At 43.1% G+C, this 15,655-nt stretch overlaps 1 protein-coding gene across 2 annotated transcripts in view; it reads left to right on the forward strand.

Annotated features, from left to right (window-relative positions):
* The first annotated feature begins 6,685 nt into the window (after positions 1–6,685).
* Positions 6,686–15,655, forward strand: part of LOC118105864 (rho GTPase-activating protein 42) — a 63,185-nt gene continuing 54,215 nt past the window's right edge. For both annotated transcript variants that reach the window (XM_035153839.2, XM_035153840.2), the window contains exon 1: positions 6,686–7,013. In XM_035153839.2, the coding sequence (XP_035009730.2) occupies positions 6,860–7,013 (154 nt within the window). In that variant the 5' untranslated portion in view covers positions 6,686–6,859. The remainder of the gene's footprint in view (positions 7,014–15,655) is intronic.

Here is a 15,655-nt window from a genome sequence, read left to right on the forward strand (position 1 = left end):
TATTCAGTTCATGTCATGCACGTTCTTCTTTAAATAACAGAAGCCCCTTTTCAGACATGACCTGCGGGTAAAATCCGAAGAATTGGCTACGGAGTTTACCGGCAGTTTACCTTTCACACACATGCACAACCCAGCGGGAGGTTCTCTGCACAGCCAGCTTGTTGTTGGGTTGGACAATAACAAAAAAATGACTGCTTTTCTCAGCGTAAGAAGATAAGAACAAACCATCAAGGAAGTAAACTTAGACTGTTGTAATTTTTATATTTCTTCCAAACAGAATTGTGATTTCTGTGGTCAAAGGGCAGAGGTGGGAAGTTTTCTGCGCCACGAAGAGAAAGGTTATCAATCATTTTCCGAGGATGAATTAGATTTGAAATCTTCTCCTTTTGAGCTAAAATTGAATCAAAGTCTTGTCTGAGGTTCAGAGCAGCTGCCAGATCTTGAAACACGAACCTGCATCCTACGTCTGGTTTTAAAAATAAGAACAAAGGCTTCCCTCCCTCACTGGGATCTCTTAAGCGTCGTTCTCAGCTTCACAGTTTCACAGTCTCTCACATTCAGTGCCGTGATTGGTGATGCACCCGAGCATCCTCACAGTGTGGGGCCAACAGATGAAGGTGTCAGAGAGTGTTTTATTTGGCTCGACAGGGGTGTGCCGCGGTTGAAAGGTCTCCTTTTCAGTTTCTGCTGCTCCAAATTCGAGCCAAAGTCCCACAGCAAAGCACACAAACTGTTTGCTCACAAAGCCGGGAGAGCTGCGTGTGCAATTTATCACTGCGGCTTAAATTCGTGCCTGGGGTCCACCTGGACTGGTATCACCTCTGCGAAGGTCAATGAGGCAAAAGAGTAAAAACCACTTTAGTCCCGAGGACAACTCGTCTTACGTGCACCGAGGAGATGCGCAGAGACACAGATGAGGCTTCCGTGTGTCCTTTACCTGACACCAGCCTCGACTCGTCGGTCGGGGGCATTTTCAAGCTTGGGGGAAGAAATAAAAAAGCTCACCAACCCCAATTTTCACTGTGCAGTAAAAAGCTATAAACGCAACCCCAGTGGACACTTGCACGCTTCAGAGACGCCTCTCTGCGTTAAGAGGAGGTAATCACGCATAACTGCCCAAAAACGTCATCTGGACACGGGAGTTATAAACGAGAGCCCGGCACTTGCCTCTTTGGCAGATTGCACTGTCAGGAGGTAAACAACGGACAGAATGAAGGAGGACTCGTCTGATACCAAATGTCAGAGCGTGATTGGATTAAAAAAAAAAACTTCTAAATTAGGGTCATTAATCATGCGCTGGGGGAAAAAACAGTGACAGGTCCTGTTCTCAAAAAGCTCTCCTCTGGAACTAAGTCGAGTGCCACCCGGAAATTGTGCAATTACCTTAATACCTGATTCGGATGAAGGGTGTGTGTGGCAGTGTCACTTGTTAATTGGGGGAAAAAGCATCATATTATTTCGAGGTATAGCATCACAAAAATCCTAGTTATGTAAACCCGTCATTTTTTATCTTGAATGTACAATCAACACAACGATATCGAGCTAATCATTCCTCAAACCTCCTGAGGTGAAGAACAGTGTTTAATCCGGTGAGATTTGAACATGTGATCAATAAAAATTGAATAAATAGGCAACCAGCTCTGTCTCAGTCAGTGGGGATTTTTTTTTTCTCCCGCCATTTCCTTCATAGAATGACTTCCTCTTTTGCGAGTTGTCTTCAAAGTAAAAGCACAAGGTTTGCTTCGTTGCTGTAATGCTTTGTATTGAGCTGAATTGCAGAGCTTTTTATTTTGAAAAGTTGCAAAGTTGACCTCTGAAATAGCCGACATGCAATGTTTGAAAAAGAAAATAGCACCAGTTGAGTAAATCATTCAAACTTCTATACAAACCACACACGAGAACAGTTATAAAGCAAATTCAGTTTCATTTGATAAAAAAAATACATGGACTGTAAAATCTTCTCTGCAGGTAAACCAGGTAGGATGAACGTAAAGTTTTCTATCTTCACTCTGCACCATAGACAATATGTTGTAGAACTAACTAATGACAAGGAATAATAGTGAAGTAGCTCCTGAGCATCAACACAGGGCAAGCTAGTATCAGAAGGAGTCCTACACTGGGCTGCTATGGGGGACACTCAGCGTCGTCCTCTGACAAACTCAGAGCTGTTAGTCAAATCTCAGTCAATAATAACACATGTCAAGTGCGGCATGTTAAACGCAATCATTTTTTGCACTTTCAGATGAAAGATTGAGAGCTGTGCACCGAGCAGAAACGATTTTTTTTTTTCTTTCCTCGCTGTCCATCTCCCAGTCATCATCTCTCAGCCAATAACCCAGTTCGGCTCTGCAGAGTGCACACGGCAATTAACTGGGAGCAACAGGGTTTCTGCTAATGTCTCACATTTCTCTGCTCGCCGCGTCGACGTAACAAACTGCCCCCCCGAGGGCCGCTGCTGCAGAATGATGGCACCGGAGCCAGAATTGACAGGGGCATGTTAGGAGCCAACAGCCCCCCCGCCTCTCTCACCGCGAGGACACCAGACATCTCCTCCAGCGCACGCCGAGTGCCCCACTGCGTGATGCAGCGATATCAGAGGGAATCTAATCAGAAGTCGCCCGACTTGCAGCATCGCTCATCGCAGAGCTAATCGATGCTTATTCTGCATGGATTATTGATATCTGTTGTGAAAGCCAGGGCCAGGAAAAGCTCAAGAGAGGCCATGTTTAATGCAGCGAGGACAAGAGGACGTGGGCAGATGTGTGTGTCTCGTATAATTTCTTCCCCCCACACATATATATACGATACGTGAAAAATGTCACACTCTCTCTGTGTGTGCAATGTGTTTCTAGCATGTGTGAGTGCGTGCGTAGTCTCCTACGCAGTCTCTTTATGTTTCGTTTTTTTGTTGGTCTCCGAAGGTGCAGTCACAGAGAAAGACATGCACGGCCTCTCGGTAGAATTATGTTTGCATGACTAATATGAATGTGCAGCAGCCTTTTATGAGAGAGGAGTTCAGGGACACAGTTCTCTATTGAGCATCATCTTAATTAAACCAAATTCCCCTCAAATACTCTACAGGCAGCTATTTTAGATTGCAATTAGCCATGCTTCATACAGCTAACCATTCGTCCACTAGTCTGCTGGTGTGCGTTTTTCTAAACAACCCTCCTGCATAATTCCTGCATGCAGCTGGACTGCGGCGCACATTTAGATTTGTTTTCAGAGAATTAGCCGTCCACTGAACCGTCGCCGTTCCCACGGTCATATCCCACCAAATGGATAATGCCTGCAAAGGGCGTCATTACGGCGGCAATAATCACTTCTCCTGAGGCAAACTGGGGCCCTCTGTCCAGTTATCATCACATAGGGTTAATATAATTTAAAGCGGTAAACCACGGCGAGAGTCACGTTGCCCAAATGAATCACTCCGGGCTTCTGTTCAGGTTTCATTGCCAGCCTGCAGATTTCATCACGGTGAATGTGTGCGGTATGTGGCGGGAAACAGATGCAGCCGCCGCCGCTGGTTCCTCGGCTGCAGCCAGAGGCCGCTCTCCGTTCCAGTCTCGTGTCCTCACAGCTGTTTGACTGTCGCAGAACAGAAGCACAAAGTCCAAAATATAGAGATAGCACCATCGCCTCAGAGCAAGAAGGTTATTTAAGTTTGCCTATTCTCCCTTTACAGGCCTCGTTGGACGGCTTGAAAGACATAAAAACCTGAGTGGATATAAATGTTCTCAATCTCAATGAAAAGAAGAGTGAGATCATTATTTTTGCTGCAGGGGCCCGATGGTGCTTTTGGCCCCGATAGCATCCTGCAATCGATCTTCTGTGAAGAATCCTGGTGTGATATTTGAAAGCTCACTTCAAAACAGTCGAGCAAATTAGCTCAGCTATCAAAACAGTTTTTTTATTCAGCTAAAACTTTCCAAGATTTGGAGAGAGTTGTTCAGGCTTTTATTATCTCTTGGTTGGATTATTAGAATTCATGGGGGAAGTACAATAATCTCTAAGAGGTAATGAAATGCTGGTGATGGCTCAATCGTGTCTGGAGTTGGTATAAAGCCACTCGCCACTGGCTTCCTGTCAAATTCAGGATCGATTTTATTGCTTGTTTTTAAGATTTTAAATGCGCTGGCACCACTTTAGTTAAATTGTTGCATCCTCGTCACTTGAGTTAAGTTTGAGACCTTGATATCATGATGTTAACATTATTTTTTTTGTATTATCTCTTTATTGTGTTTTTTATATATATTTAATATTCTTTTATTTCCTTCTTTTAAGCCTGTTCAGCACTTTGTTCATCTGGGGTTTGACTCAACTTGATCCCTGGATTTGGGTTTAAGCACCGGATAAGCACTCGAGATAATGGATGGAGAGTCAAAGATGCGATAACACTGTAAAACCAGTTGACAGACACTGATATCAGTTTGAGTTAAGAGCCTGTGTGATCTTAAATTAAACAGTGTGCTCCTCACGTCCACGGTCCACAGTGAGCGTGCATTGATTCCTGGGACGTGAGACAGGGGCTCCGTCCTGTTTATGTAATATTAATAAGTTGGAAATCATAAAAAGTGAAGTTGCAGACCTGTCTCCTTCAGCTGCAGGACACACAACCCTCCCAGCCGTCTCTCTCTGGCAGATCCATAATGTAATTGGGCTACCCTCGGGTGACGCAGGACATGCTTGTTAAAGGAAAATATTCCTGGCATGCTGCTGAAATTGTGTTTTTACCTGATCAGATGAAGCACTTTTATATCCAGGACACCAAGTGATAAAGTAATTCAGTGAAAATCCAGTTTGACCACAGACCTAGTGGCCATTGCCGGAATATGACGTTAACACACACTAACAACACAGCCCGAGTCACGTGGCGCAGCCCAGGAAGAGGATCTGTCTCCAAAGATTTATCTCACAGCCTCCTACGGCCCAATCTGCTATCTTATTTGGAAAAGGGTTGCTGGTTAGTCATCAGGGAGGAAACGGTACAAGCCTCCCGTCCAAAGCCCCTCCACACTCACAGAGCTTATATGGTTTTGCTCTTGATAGTGAAGCACTGAATTATTTAAGCGTTTTCATTTGTGTGTGTTGGTTTCAGCCAATGCTGCAACATCCGCCTCTCCATGGAGATGTTTTGTATTTTATTTTTCCACACTTTGCTCAAAGATAAAGCCTGTTCCTGGTGCTGCAAAGCACCATAAGTAGAAATAGTCCTCCAAAAGACTTAGTGCCACTAGTGACAGAGCCCGTGCTTCATGCCCGCTGAGATACTTACATGGAGCGTGACATCATTATCACTATGCTTCCCTGTTGCATGAAGAGAATGTGACAAATTCCCCTGACTCCAATTAGGCTCCCGTTTAATTACTTCCTTTTACCGAAGTATTAACTCAGACCCCTCCCCTCAAATCCTCACTAATTCCAGAATGATGCATTGTCATCCAGACTTTCTGCACCGTCTACAACTTTAAAACCCCCAGACATGATTTAGCCCAAAAAAAAAATAAGACTGAAGCAGAGTCACGACTCAGGAGGTGTTAAAATAAAAAGAAATAGAATTTAAAAATGTAGTATTGCTGCACTAACTGAAGAGTTTAGTTGGACTAAGTTATAGACGATAGAGTCGTCTGTTAAATGGATGAGATAGTTTGTAAATTCGTGAAAAACAAATGGATTCGAAGAAGAAATTAGTCATAACAAGTACAATAAGCTTCTTGTGCAGTGTGTGTGTGATAATAGATGACGTGACAGCTCCCCAAAAGTTGAAATTCAAAAATTTGAACCAGTTATTACTGTTTAAATCTGCAGCATTTCCTTCATGTGACCAATACAATTATTTCACTTAGAGTCTTTAGGGATGAAATGGAGACGTATTGAGTCCTGATCCACAGAAACGGCTTCAAACTGTCCTTAACTAACCAGCAGGAGTCAGAAGACCACTGTTTTCTATGATGTGGGAGAAAATCAAAGTGGGAAATAGGAATTAACCAGCTATCACAGTTCAAATATTAACTTTACTTCCACGTTTGAATGAATATTTGAATTTCAAATAAAAAGTGACAACCATGTAATGCAGTGAGTATTTAATTTATTTACTGTGGAGTTCAGATTGTGTTGATGGGGACCCTCCAACCTGGTGAAATCAGTGTAACTACACTTATATAACATTTTAACATGTTCTTATTTTAGTTCAAATCTGTTCTCTTATATGAATTACATTTTACCATGTTTTTATTTTTATCTATATTCTATTTGAAGCACTTTGAGCTGCATTTCTAGTATGAGGGGTGCTATACAAATTAACATTATTATTATTATTAATAATACATAATAACTTCCCCCCCTACGTTTGAATGAATGTTTGAATTTCAAGTTTTTGTAAACTAATAAAATGTGAAATCACAGAGGAAAAAACTGTGGAAATATATATACATATAACCTATAAATATATAATATACACATGCACATGTCTTATTATATTTAGCTGCTGTTATATAAATGCATTATATAATCCCCGTGGGTTTTATTGAGACGCAACCTTTGGACATTGGATCAGTTATTAGAGACAGAGATAAGAAGCAGGTTCCTCCCAGGAGCAGTTTCAACCTGACCCAGTCTAACCAGCAGGAGTCACAACTCCACTGTTTTCTGTGATGTGGGAGAAACCAAAGCGGAAGTGAGGAACTCAAGAGGAGCGAGGGGAAACTTTTTTTTAGGGGGGGAGAAAGAAGTTGGAGACGGTTGAATCATATCGGAGCCGAGCGGGATGAGAAGTCAGATCTCTAATAATCTCAGAGTTTGAAGAGTGTGTGTGTGTGTGTGTGTGTGTGACTCTGTGTGTGTGTGCGCGTGCGTTAGGATGGGACTCCCCACTCTGGAGTTCAGTGACTCCTTCGTGGACAGTCCGGACTTCAGGGAGCGACTCAAGTGTCATGAGATCGAGCTGGAGCGGACCAATAAGTTCATCAAGGACCTGATCAAAGATGGAAACATGCTCATCACCGCGCTCAAGAGTAAGTTGCTCCTCCGCGTGTGTGTGTGTGTGTGTGCGTGCGTGTGGAGGCTCTTCTGGGCTGCGCTGGTCCAGGTCCTGGTCCTGGTCCTGGTCCTGGTCCTGGTGCAGAGGATGCTTCTCTGCAGCCCGTGGACAGCGGGTCTGCTCTGAATCACATCTATGAAAGTTTTAAAAAACTCCACGTTCTTCATTGTTCTGAGGCCGCAGTGAGTCTTCCTCTTTGCTCTGAGACTCTCTGACGTGCACAGACTTGTTTTAACTGAGGAAGAGTCAGAGCTGCTCACGTGAGATGAAGGAGTTCAACTGTTCAGAGTGACACCCTGATTAGTGCAGGGTTGGAATTTACTTAAACTTTTCACTCTCACCTATCAGAGGTAGTGTAGCATGTAGTATATATATATATATGTGTGTATATGTATATGTATGTGTGTATATACAGTATATGTATGTATGTATGTGTATGTGTGTGTATATATATTTGTATATATATACATTTATGCAGTGAAAAAACATGGCAGTCACAGCTTCTAGAAGTGTCATGACAAGACATTGACATTCGGAGCCACGGCCACGCCCCCCCAGACGAAAACTCACCGATAATACAACTTTAAATCAAAAAGTCTCTGACATGAATTAAACCTAATTTGAAGTTGAATCAGATGGAGTCTGAAGGAGCAGTAGGGTTTTTGTTGCACGTGTGAAAACGTCAAAAAATCACACCAAATGTGTTCAAATCCAAAATGTCCGACTTCCTGTCTGGTCTGGTGGAAAGTGGTGAGAGGATGTTGTGTGTGTGTCTTGGCTTGAAACACATCTGTGCCAAATTTAATTTCTCTTGGCAAAAGTACATGAAAGTACAAGATGCACTTTCCCGAGCACATTGAAATATGTCAATTTTCCCCAGAACGGACAGTCACGGAAAATTTGGTGAGTTTTGGAGGCGGCCCCCAAAAACTGCTCTGGCCCTAATAATGACATCCATGTATATTTGTGTATTTTCTTGTTGTAAAATGTCTTTTTTAGAAATTAAACTGTGGCTTTTTATAGTTTGACACAGTTTTTCTTCTGAGTGTTTTCACGTCTATGTTTCGATATCACGGTTCCATTCGATGTCAACAACCACTGAGCAGCACCGAGGGATCATCGTCTCTTACCACGCTATATTTAAAAGAATCGTCTCTCAGGGCAGAGGAGGCCAAACGTATCTCCGATCGGGGTTTTTATTTAATTTTTTTTGCAGGGAAATAGTTGTGCCGGGGCCGGGCAGCACAGGTGGAGAGGAATATGCTGCTGAATGGTTTATTCATGGCGGCGAGGTTACTCAGTGGCACGGTGTCAAAGGTCCGTGCAAACAGTTTAATACCAAGTAAGACCTTAACACTCCAGGTTGTACTCTGCATATACGGGCGGAATGAGACCCTGATTGCCTTTGATTGGGTTATTGATGCAGGAAAACATCTTGGTCCCACCAGGTGGCCGGCCTCTCGGAAGATTAAAAATTAAAATCCAGGAATGCTAATCAACCGGTGATGAACCCTGATGCGTAAACTGTCTGAAAACTCCAGCGCGGAGCTGATTTGAAGGAACTTCGCGTCTTATTTGTCTTTCCACGGTCGTGACGAGGGGGGTGAGGCCTTTTTACTGGAATACCCGGTTTCAGTCGGGGGCAGGAAGCCGAGGAGATGGATGTAAATTATTGATGGTCTTTAACTCGGGACGCCGTCGAGGTTTATGACCCTTTATGACCTGCCATCAGTGGTGACATTACTGGGAGACCTTGCGCGGACCCCGTTTTAATAGTAATCATCTCGAGTTTCTACATGGAATGGTATAATTGATGTCTCCGCCTGTGCTGCCTGAGAGAATGAGGCCTGTTGAGCCAAGGTTGACTTCATGTTAATAGATTACCTGTAAAATGGGAGCACACATTATTGAAACCACACGGAGCAGCAGTTCCTGGTATGTGTGTGTGTGTGTGTGTGTAGCTACAGCGCTCTGTGTGTGTGTGTAGTTTGTATGTGAATGGGAAGATTGTCGTATGTTTGAAGACGTGTGTGTACGTTAGAAACAGAGGTTTGGTTATTTCTTACTTCCTTAAAGGACTAAGTGTGTAGTATTGTGGAGCGCTGACTCCAGGTTGTTGCTGAAATAATGAAGTAGTAAAGAGACTTTTTGCCTCTTTTTACATATAATAATGGTTATAAATAGTTTTTTCTTCTTGTACCTCTTATTATGATGTCATGTATGTATTAATGCTCCTGAAGATCATGGTCTAAATGTTCCCATGTTAGTTATAAACTTAGTTTCTGTTGTTGGGCAGAGATCTGTCTCCAGATGCTGTAAAAATAGCTTCACCTCACTATTTGTTTCTGATGCTTTCTGTCCTTACCTGTTGTCCATAACAACCACTGACTGTTATTAGTCCCTCTGCTGGAGTGCAACACACTAAAGGCACTCAGTGATTCTCTAGAGTGTTTCTTAGAGATATGGGGCTAATACTGATGTTTTCGATGTGGTGTTTTTTGTGTCACTTACTTAATGTAACAGTGAAAGTGGAAGAGATTCAGACGCGCTAAAGTGTGAAAAGCTCGACCTAATGTAAGGAAACAGGTTTTACAGTACAAGCTACTGCAGAGATTTGGCCAGTTGAATCAAAACGCTGGAGCACTGGACCAATCAGGCATCTTCAGCACTTCAAGCCCCACCCCAAAAGATTCCTGTGCTTTCGTTTAGTACTAAAAAAAGATTTTTTAATTAAAGCTAGGATCGGTCATCGTTGAAATGAATAACATCCCACCCCCTCCCATCAGCCCTCTCGCTACACCCCCACAACAAATAAACATGCACTGCCTGACTACTGCTAGAAGCCGACTTTTCCGTGACTCCCTCCCTAACTTCTCGTCTCACCAGCCGTCCTTCAGACCCTGGTCCCTGTTGCTGCAAAGCCTCCTGGGAAAAGTTGTCCTGGTCAAAACGTGGCCTTCAGTCAACTTGTGTTTCACTAAATTTGCAGTTTTTCCGGTTTGCGTTACATCAACTTAATGTTGGAGCCCCAGCTGCATTAAGCATTTTCAACCCTTATGACCTTGTTTAAATCACTCTGAGATAAGAAGGACATTCTTTCTTGTTGTACTGGGAAGCTCAGGCCTCCGTCCTTCACCTCATCGCGTTGTTTCACTCATGAAGACGTCATTACGACACTTTTTGTGTGGTGCAACGTGTCGTCACAGTGGATGACGCCACCGGGGGATTTCCCTTATCTGCCCTCTCTTCGCAAAAACTAAAAAATGTAGGTTTCTCAAAAAGTTAGATATGTATTCAATTTCCTTTTTCTCAGTATGGTTATGGTTTATTTACTTACATATACTTTTAGCTGAGGTTGTAAAGAGTGTCGTGATATGAAGCATTTGATAATATTCCAACATCCCATGTATAGAGTTCTAATAGCAACCAGAAAAATTTTACTACAGCAACAAAACTAACACATAACAATATGATTGTGGTTTATAAGAGCAAATATAGGTTTTAATTATCATTACTACACACAATGTATTTTCCCTGACAGATATCTGTTCTATAACACAACGTGATAAATCCATCTGCTCCAGGAGATGAAACGGGACATTAAACTGAAAAGGTTAAAGAAAACAGATGATATTCCACACGTGCTTAATACGTGGCGTGGAAGAGAAAAATGATTTTTCCTCCATTCCTCCATTGTTATTATTTTTTTTTCATCACGTACCATGGTTCACGTGTGCGTTCCCATTTGCAGTCCTCTCTTCTCACCACCTGTCAAGTACTGTTCAATATTCATTAGCCTTTTAGCCGTGGATTGACTGGCCGGCTCCCAAGGAAAATATTTGAGACTGTTTGGCTCACTTTACGTTTTGACCTTTCTCACCAGCCACTTGTTTCCCTGGCTTTTGTCATTTTGTTGCGCTCGCGTGCAGCTGCCTCGGGTGTGAGCCTGCATGCGAAGAGTCTGACGGCTGCACGTGACGTCACGGATGCTGCATCTATGTTTTCTATCGATTTGGTTTAAACCCGAGTTACTGGCAAAGCAAGCATCCTTTAAAAACTGTTGTTGTTGTGTGATTTTTGTCACAGGCGGTACACAATGTGGGTTAACATTTTTTGACATTGGTAAATGTGCATGAAAAACATTGGAAAATCACTGCAGCAAAGGTCCAGTGCTGGTCCCAGTGCAGCGAAGGACCCTCTGAGAGTCGGGCAGCTTTTTGGACGACGGCGTCCGTCCTTCACACATAATTTGTGCAAATTTGCAAAACAGAAAGTAACTGCTTGTTCTTCGCTGGAGCTTTTTTTTTTTTCATCCCTTTCTGCAAAAGCTCTCAAATTTAAGGGGCGTTGAGCACTTAAAAGTTATTTCCATGCAAAAACCCTTTTTAAAGCATGTTTTTATAAATCTGAGTGGGCTTTAGCCCATAATTATATTAGCTGTCTGTCTCCAGCCGATGCCCACGTCTGTTCACCAGCCTCACTGTACAAGCTGAAATGACTGGCTGACACGCATGCAGGTTGTCATTATAAAAAGTACAGTGTTTAGCAAGTCTGTAAAAGGCACCTTTTAAATGTCCCGACTACGCCTGCGTACTTCAGGGCTCTTTTAATGCAACTTAATCTAGATGTGATTAGCGAGTGTTGTTTTTACTGAAGGAGGACGTGACGTGTGGACGTTTGGTGAAATGTGATTTCACAATCGGCTTTGGGAAACTCACAGTGTTTGTTTGTCTGAGGACAGATGATGCTCCCAAGGCTCAGCCACAGGAAATGTCCTGTAAACATGCTTGTATAACCATCCCCCCATCCTCCCTCAGATAGCATTTGGGCTGACATCACTGTGTGTGTGTGTGTGTGTGTGTGTGTGTGTGTGTGTGTGTGTGTGTGTGTGTGTGTCGGACTGTGACTGTAGAACAGGCCGTGTGTTGCAGGATTATATCATTTATATTGTATTGCTGCTGCTGCTTTGACTACTTTGATAAATTTGAACTCGTGTAATGGAAGTGAAATACCGGGGTACGTTCTGTGCCTCGTTCAGCGGTAAAGCCGGCGAGCCCAGGCTCACGCCGCACTGCGAGGGGACTGGCTTGTTTTTGTGGACAGATTTTGATAGAAGGATTACACATTGTATTCCTAAAAGCTGCTTCCCCCTCAGACTGTGCAGGGAAATGTGTTTGACTCCAGATTGAGGTCTGCTCAGAAGTGCTCCGTTGTCACTCTGTCAGTCAAAGTGATTGTCACACCGAGCACATCCTTCTCGTGCCTACAGCCGGTATTTCTGCTGTCGCTTCTTCTGCCTGAAAAGGATAACATGATGCGCCGTGTTTCTCCTCCGCGAGATTAAATATTAACTCACTCTCCCACGTGCTGACTGTTGAATTGTGCATTAATAGTGTGATGAAAGCAAAGACTTCTGAGCTAAATGTTGTCACCCTGATATGCAATGTTCATATTAAAGGAGACATTATGCTTTTTCAGTTTCTTTTCTCTTTTGCATTGAAGATTTTTTTTTGCTCTGCAAGATAAAAAGACCCAAATACAGGGAGGTCCTCTCCACAACAGAAAACTCTGTCCTCGTCATTAGTCCGGACGATACTGCTCCATCATTGTGATGTCACAACGCTCCAAATTAGCATGACGCACATATTTTCTACACACACACACACACACAAAGAGTGGTTGACCAATCACAACAGAGTGGGCTTCATCTTGTCAGCGGCCAAAAGAGGAAAATGAACATTAATGAGCATTTAAACATTTTCAGGTAATAACCCAAATTAAAATTAACATTAATATGAGCATTGTGAGTCTCTTTTATGATGAAAATGACTGATAACTGATCACATTGACTTTCAGAAATGTTGCTTTGATGACCTGACATCGACGGAAAACCATTTATAATACATACACTGGTTAGCTGAGGCTCAGGAGGTACAGGGGCTTTGTTCAGTCCTTTGAGTGGATACAATATAATATACACTGCAGAAATCTATTCATCCTTTACATCCCTGCGATGCACCAAATGTTTCTCTGGTAAAAGTTGGTGATTTTGCAAGTCAACCTACGCAGATGCTAAACTCAGACTTCGCCTGGCACATTAGAAACTCTCCGGCCCTGTGGGTTGCCAAGTTTCATCACGAAGTGTTTGCACAATGGGTGTTTAATTTAAATTAGGCCTGCACACCTCTTGTTTTCTAATTGTCTTGGAAGCATCTCATTGCCTAGATAAGAGCAAGGCGGCTTCACACTTAACAGATCTCTTGTAAACATTTTATTTGGGGAAGAGCAAAGCCAACCACCACCATGGATGTGAAATCCGTATTTTTTTGTGTGTTTTTTTTGTCTGTCAAGTTCATCTCCGTCAGAACTCGAGTCAGTCGTGTTGTCTTTGTGTCTCAACTCAGTCTAAAGGCTGTGGACTCGGTGATAAATGGTGGAGGCCGGCCCCCGGCTGCCGTCTTTCATTCCAGCTGAATTGCAGGAGCTAATAACGGATCTTTTTTTTTCTTCTGTGGAGCTGAAGAATAGACTGTAGCGTTGCATCAGCCTCATATCAAAGAGAGGCGGGATCGTCTCTTTACTAATTCAGATTCAGTGAATAGGTGGATGTTAAAGGTGTATTCTCCCTGTCGTTATCTCATCATCAGTGACTTACATTTTTGAGTCATGGATTAAATTGGCAGACTTATTTTCCCCGGCGTGTGTAGGTGAGGTCCTTTCCCAGTATAAAAACTGTCCTCATGAGGACCAGTACCCCGTCCTGATGAGTAATGGTTTAGGTTAAAGTTAAGATGTGAGTTGTGGTTATGTTAACGTTGGAGTTAGGCATGAAGGGATAAGGCTTTGGTTTGACTGTCCACAATGAATGGAAGTCAATGCAAAGGATAGCCGTGTATGTGTGTGTGTGTGTTTGTACAATTTACTCAACATAGCATGGCCGAATTTCCACCAAACTTGGGGGGAGTATTATTTTGCTTGGTATCTTCACCTGATTAACTTTTGGAGCTGATGGTCAACAGAGGTCAACAAAAAAATATGGTCCGAAAAATAGATTTTCCAAGATATCGCCGTAAATGGCCTTGAAAGAAAATCTACAGTTTATATTGATCATCAACGTATTTCAAATTATGTCATAAATAAGTTATAATAATGACATCATTCACAGGTGTCTCTGCATCCTATAGGACTAAAGATACGACCTTACATTGCTTATATCGATCGGAAAATAATCATTTCTGATCATATGGTTGGAATAACATCTGCAATCTACACCTTATGTAGATTAACCAATATATATTACAATATAAAATGGGTATATACAGCATGTACACAGGGAATCTGATGCTTTTCACAAATAGTGGTCGGCATACATGTAACTCATTGTAAAGTGTAAAGTCAGTGTGTCTGCAGACTGTCTCACTGCTCCCCACCAGACCAATGTATGTGATGCAGCGTCTTCCCCTCCATGTTTTATTAAGACCTCCCTGTCGCTCCAGACTCAGGTTGACCAACTGCCACTTAAAGTTACCGACTGCCACCACAGACGTCAGTGAGCTGTTGGGTTATTCGATGAGGCTTTGTTTCAGGCAACTGCTGCTGGTGGTGGGAAGTGTTCAGCATGTTCCCTGGCAGGGTGGGGGGCGTCTGGTTGGCTCACCTGACACGGCTGCACGCCAGCCCTCCTCCACCACCGCCACCACCCGCTGGGGGCGACTGACAGGCGAACGTATAAGTAAGCAGGTGCAAGGGGGGCCTTACCTGAGGGGCTGCCCCCCCCCCCAAACGGAATCAAAGTGGCACAATGCGCCCCACTGTTGCATCAAAGAGATCTCCCCGTGTCTCGTTAAGCTCGGTGCAAAGAAGCGTTCCCCTTTGAAGACCTTGTAATCTGAAATCAGCGGCGTCTCGCTGAAAGAAAGCGCCGCTGTGGCGTTTCTCACTGCGCCGCTGATGTACGGGGCTGACAGGCGGCTGTCTCCACTCAGGCTGCACGCTGTCGCAGGACGCTTTCTGTTTTTTGTGTGTTTGGCTCGACAAAAAGACAAAAAGGCAAAGCCTGGTTACATACGTGGCTCGTGCAAGAGAAAAGCTTTCAGTGGAGAAAAGCTGCAGGTTTTGTTCATATTGCTTTTCACTGGAGCGTGTCTGCAATGGTTTGCGTTAGAGCGCTTCATTAAAACACCAGAGGAGTGAGAGCGCAGCGCGGACTAATTAGCATTGTGACGAGTGTGTAACACAGAATGCTGCAAGTGTTGTGCACTTATATATTCTGGCAGGTTTCAACATGTGTGAGTCAACGGGAGCTTGAAATACTTCCCTTCATGTTTTTTTGGTGTAATTTTAACATTTTAGTTTTTCATCAAAATTTGTTTATTTTAAGCTTAATTACGTCTCTTTTCGTGAGCAATTTTTCTCTCTTTGGTGTTTTTCTTTTGTTGAGACTATTAATATTATTCACAACAGATTTTATTGACCTCACAATTCAGCCTCAAATGCCTTTGTGTCCTTGGACCAATGAAGACACAAATGCTGCTAATTGGAAATGAACTCAGTATAACCCACCCTTTGTCTTTGCAGTGCATTTTAGAGATACAGAAGTTTTAATATTTGATGTTG

This window comes from Hippoglossus stenolepis, chromosome 4 (genome assembly GCF_022539355.2).
Source record: "Hippoglossus stenolepis isolate QCI-W04-F060 chromosome 4, HSTE1.2, whole genome shotgun sequence".
NCBI lineage: Eukaryota > Metazoa > Chordata > Actinopteri > Pleuronectiformes > Pleuronectidae > Hippoglossus > Hippoglossus stenolepis.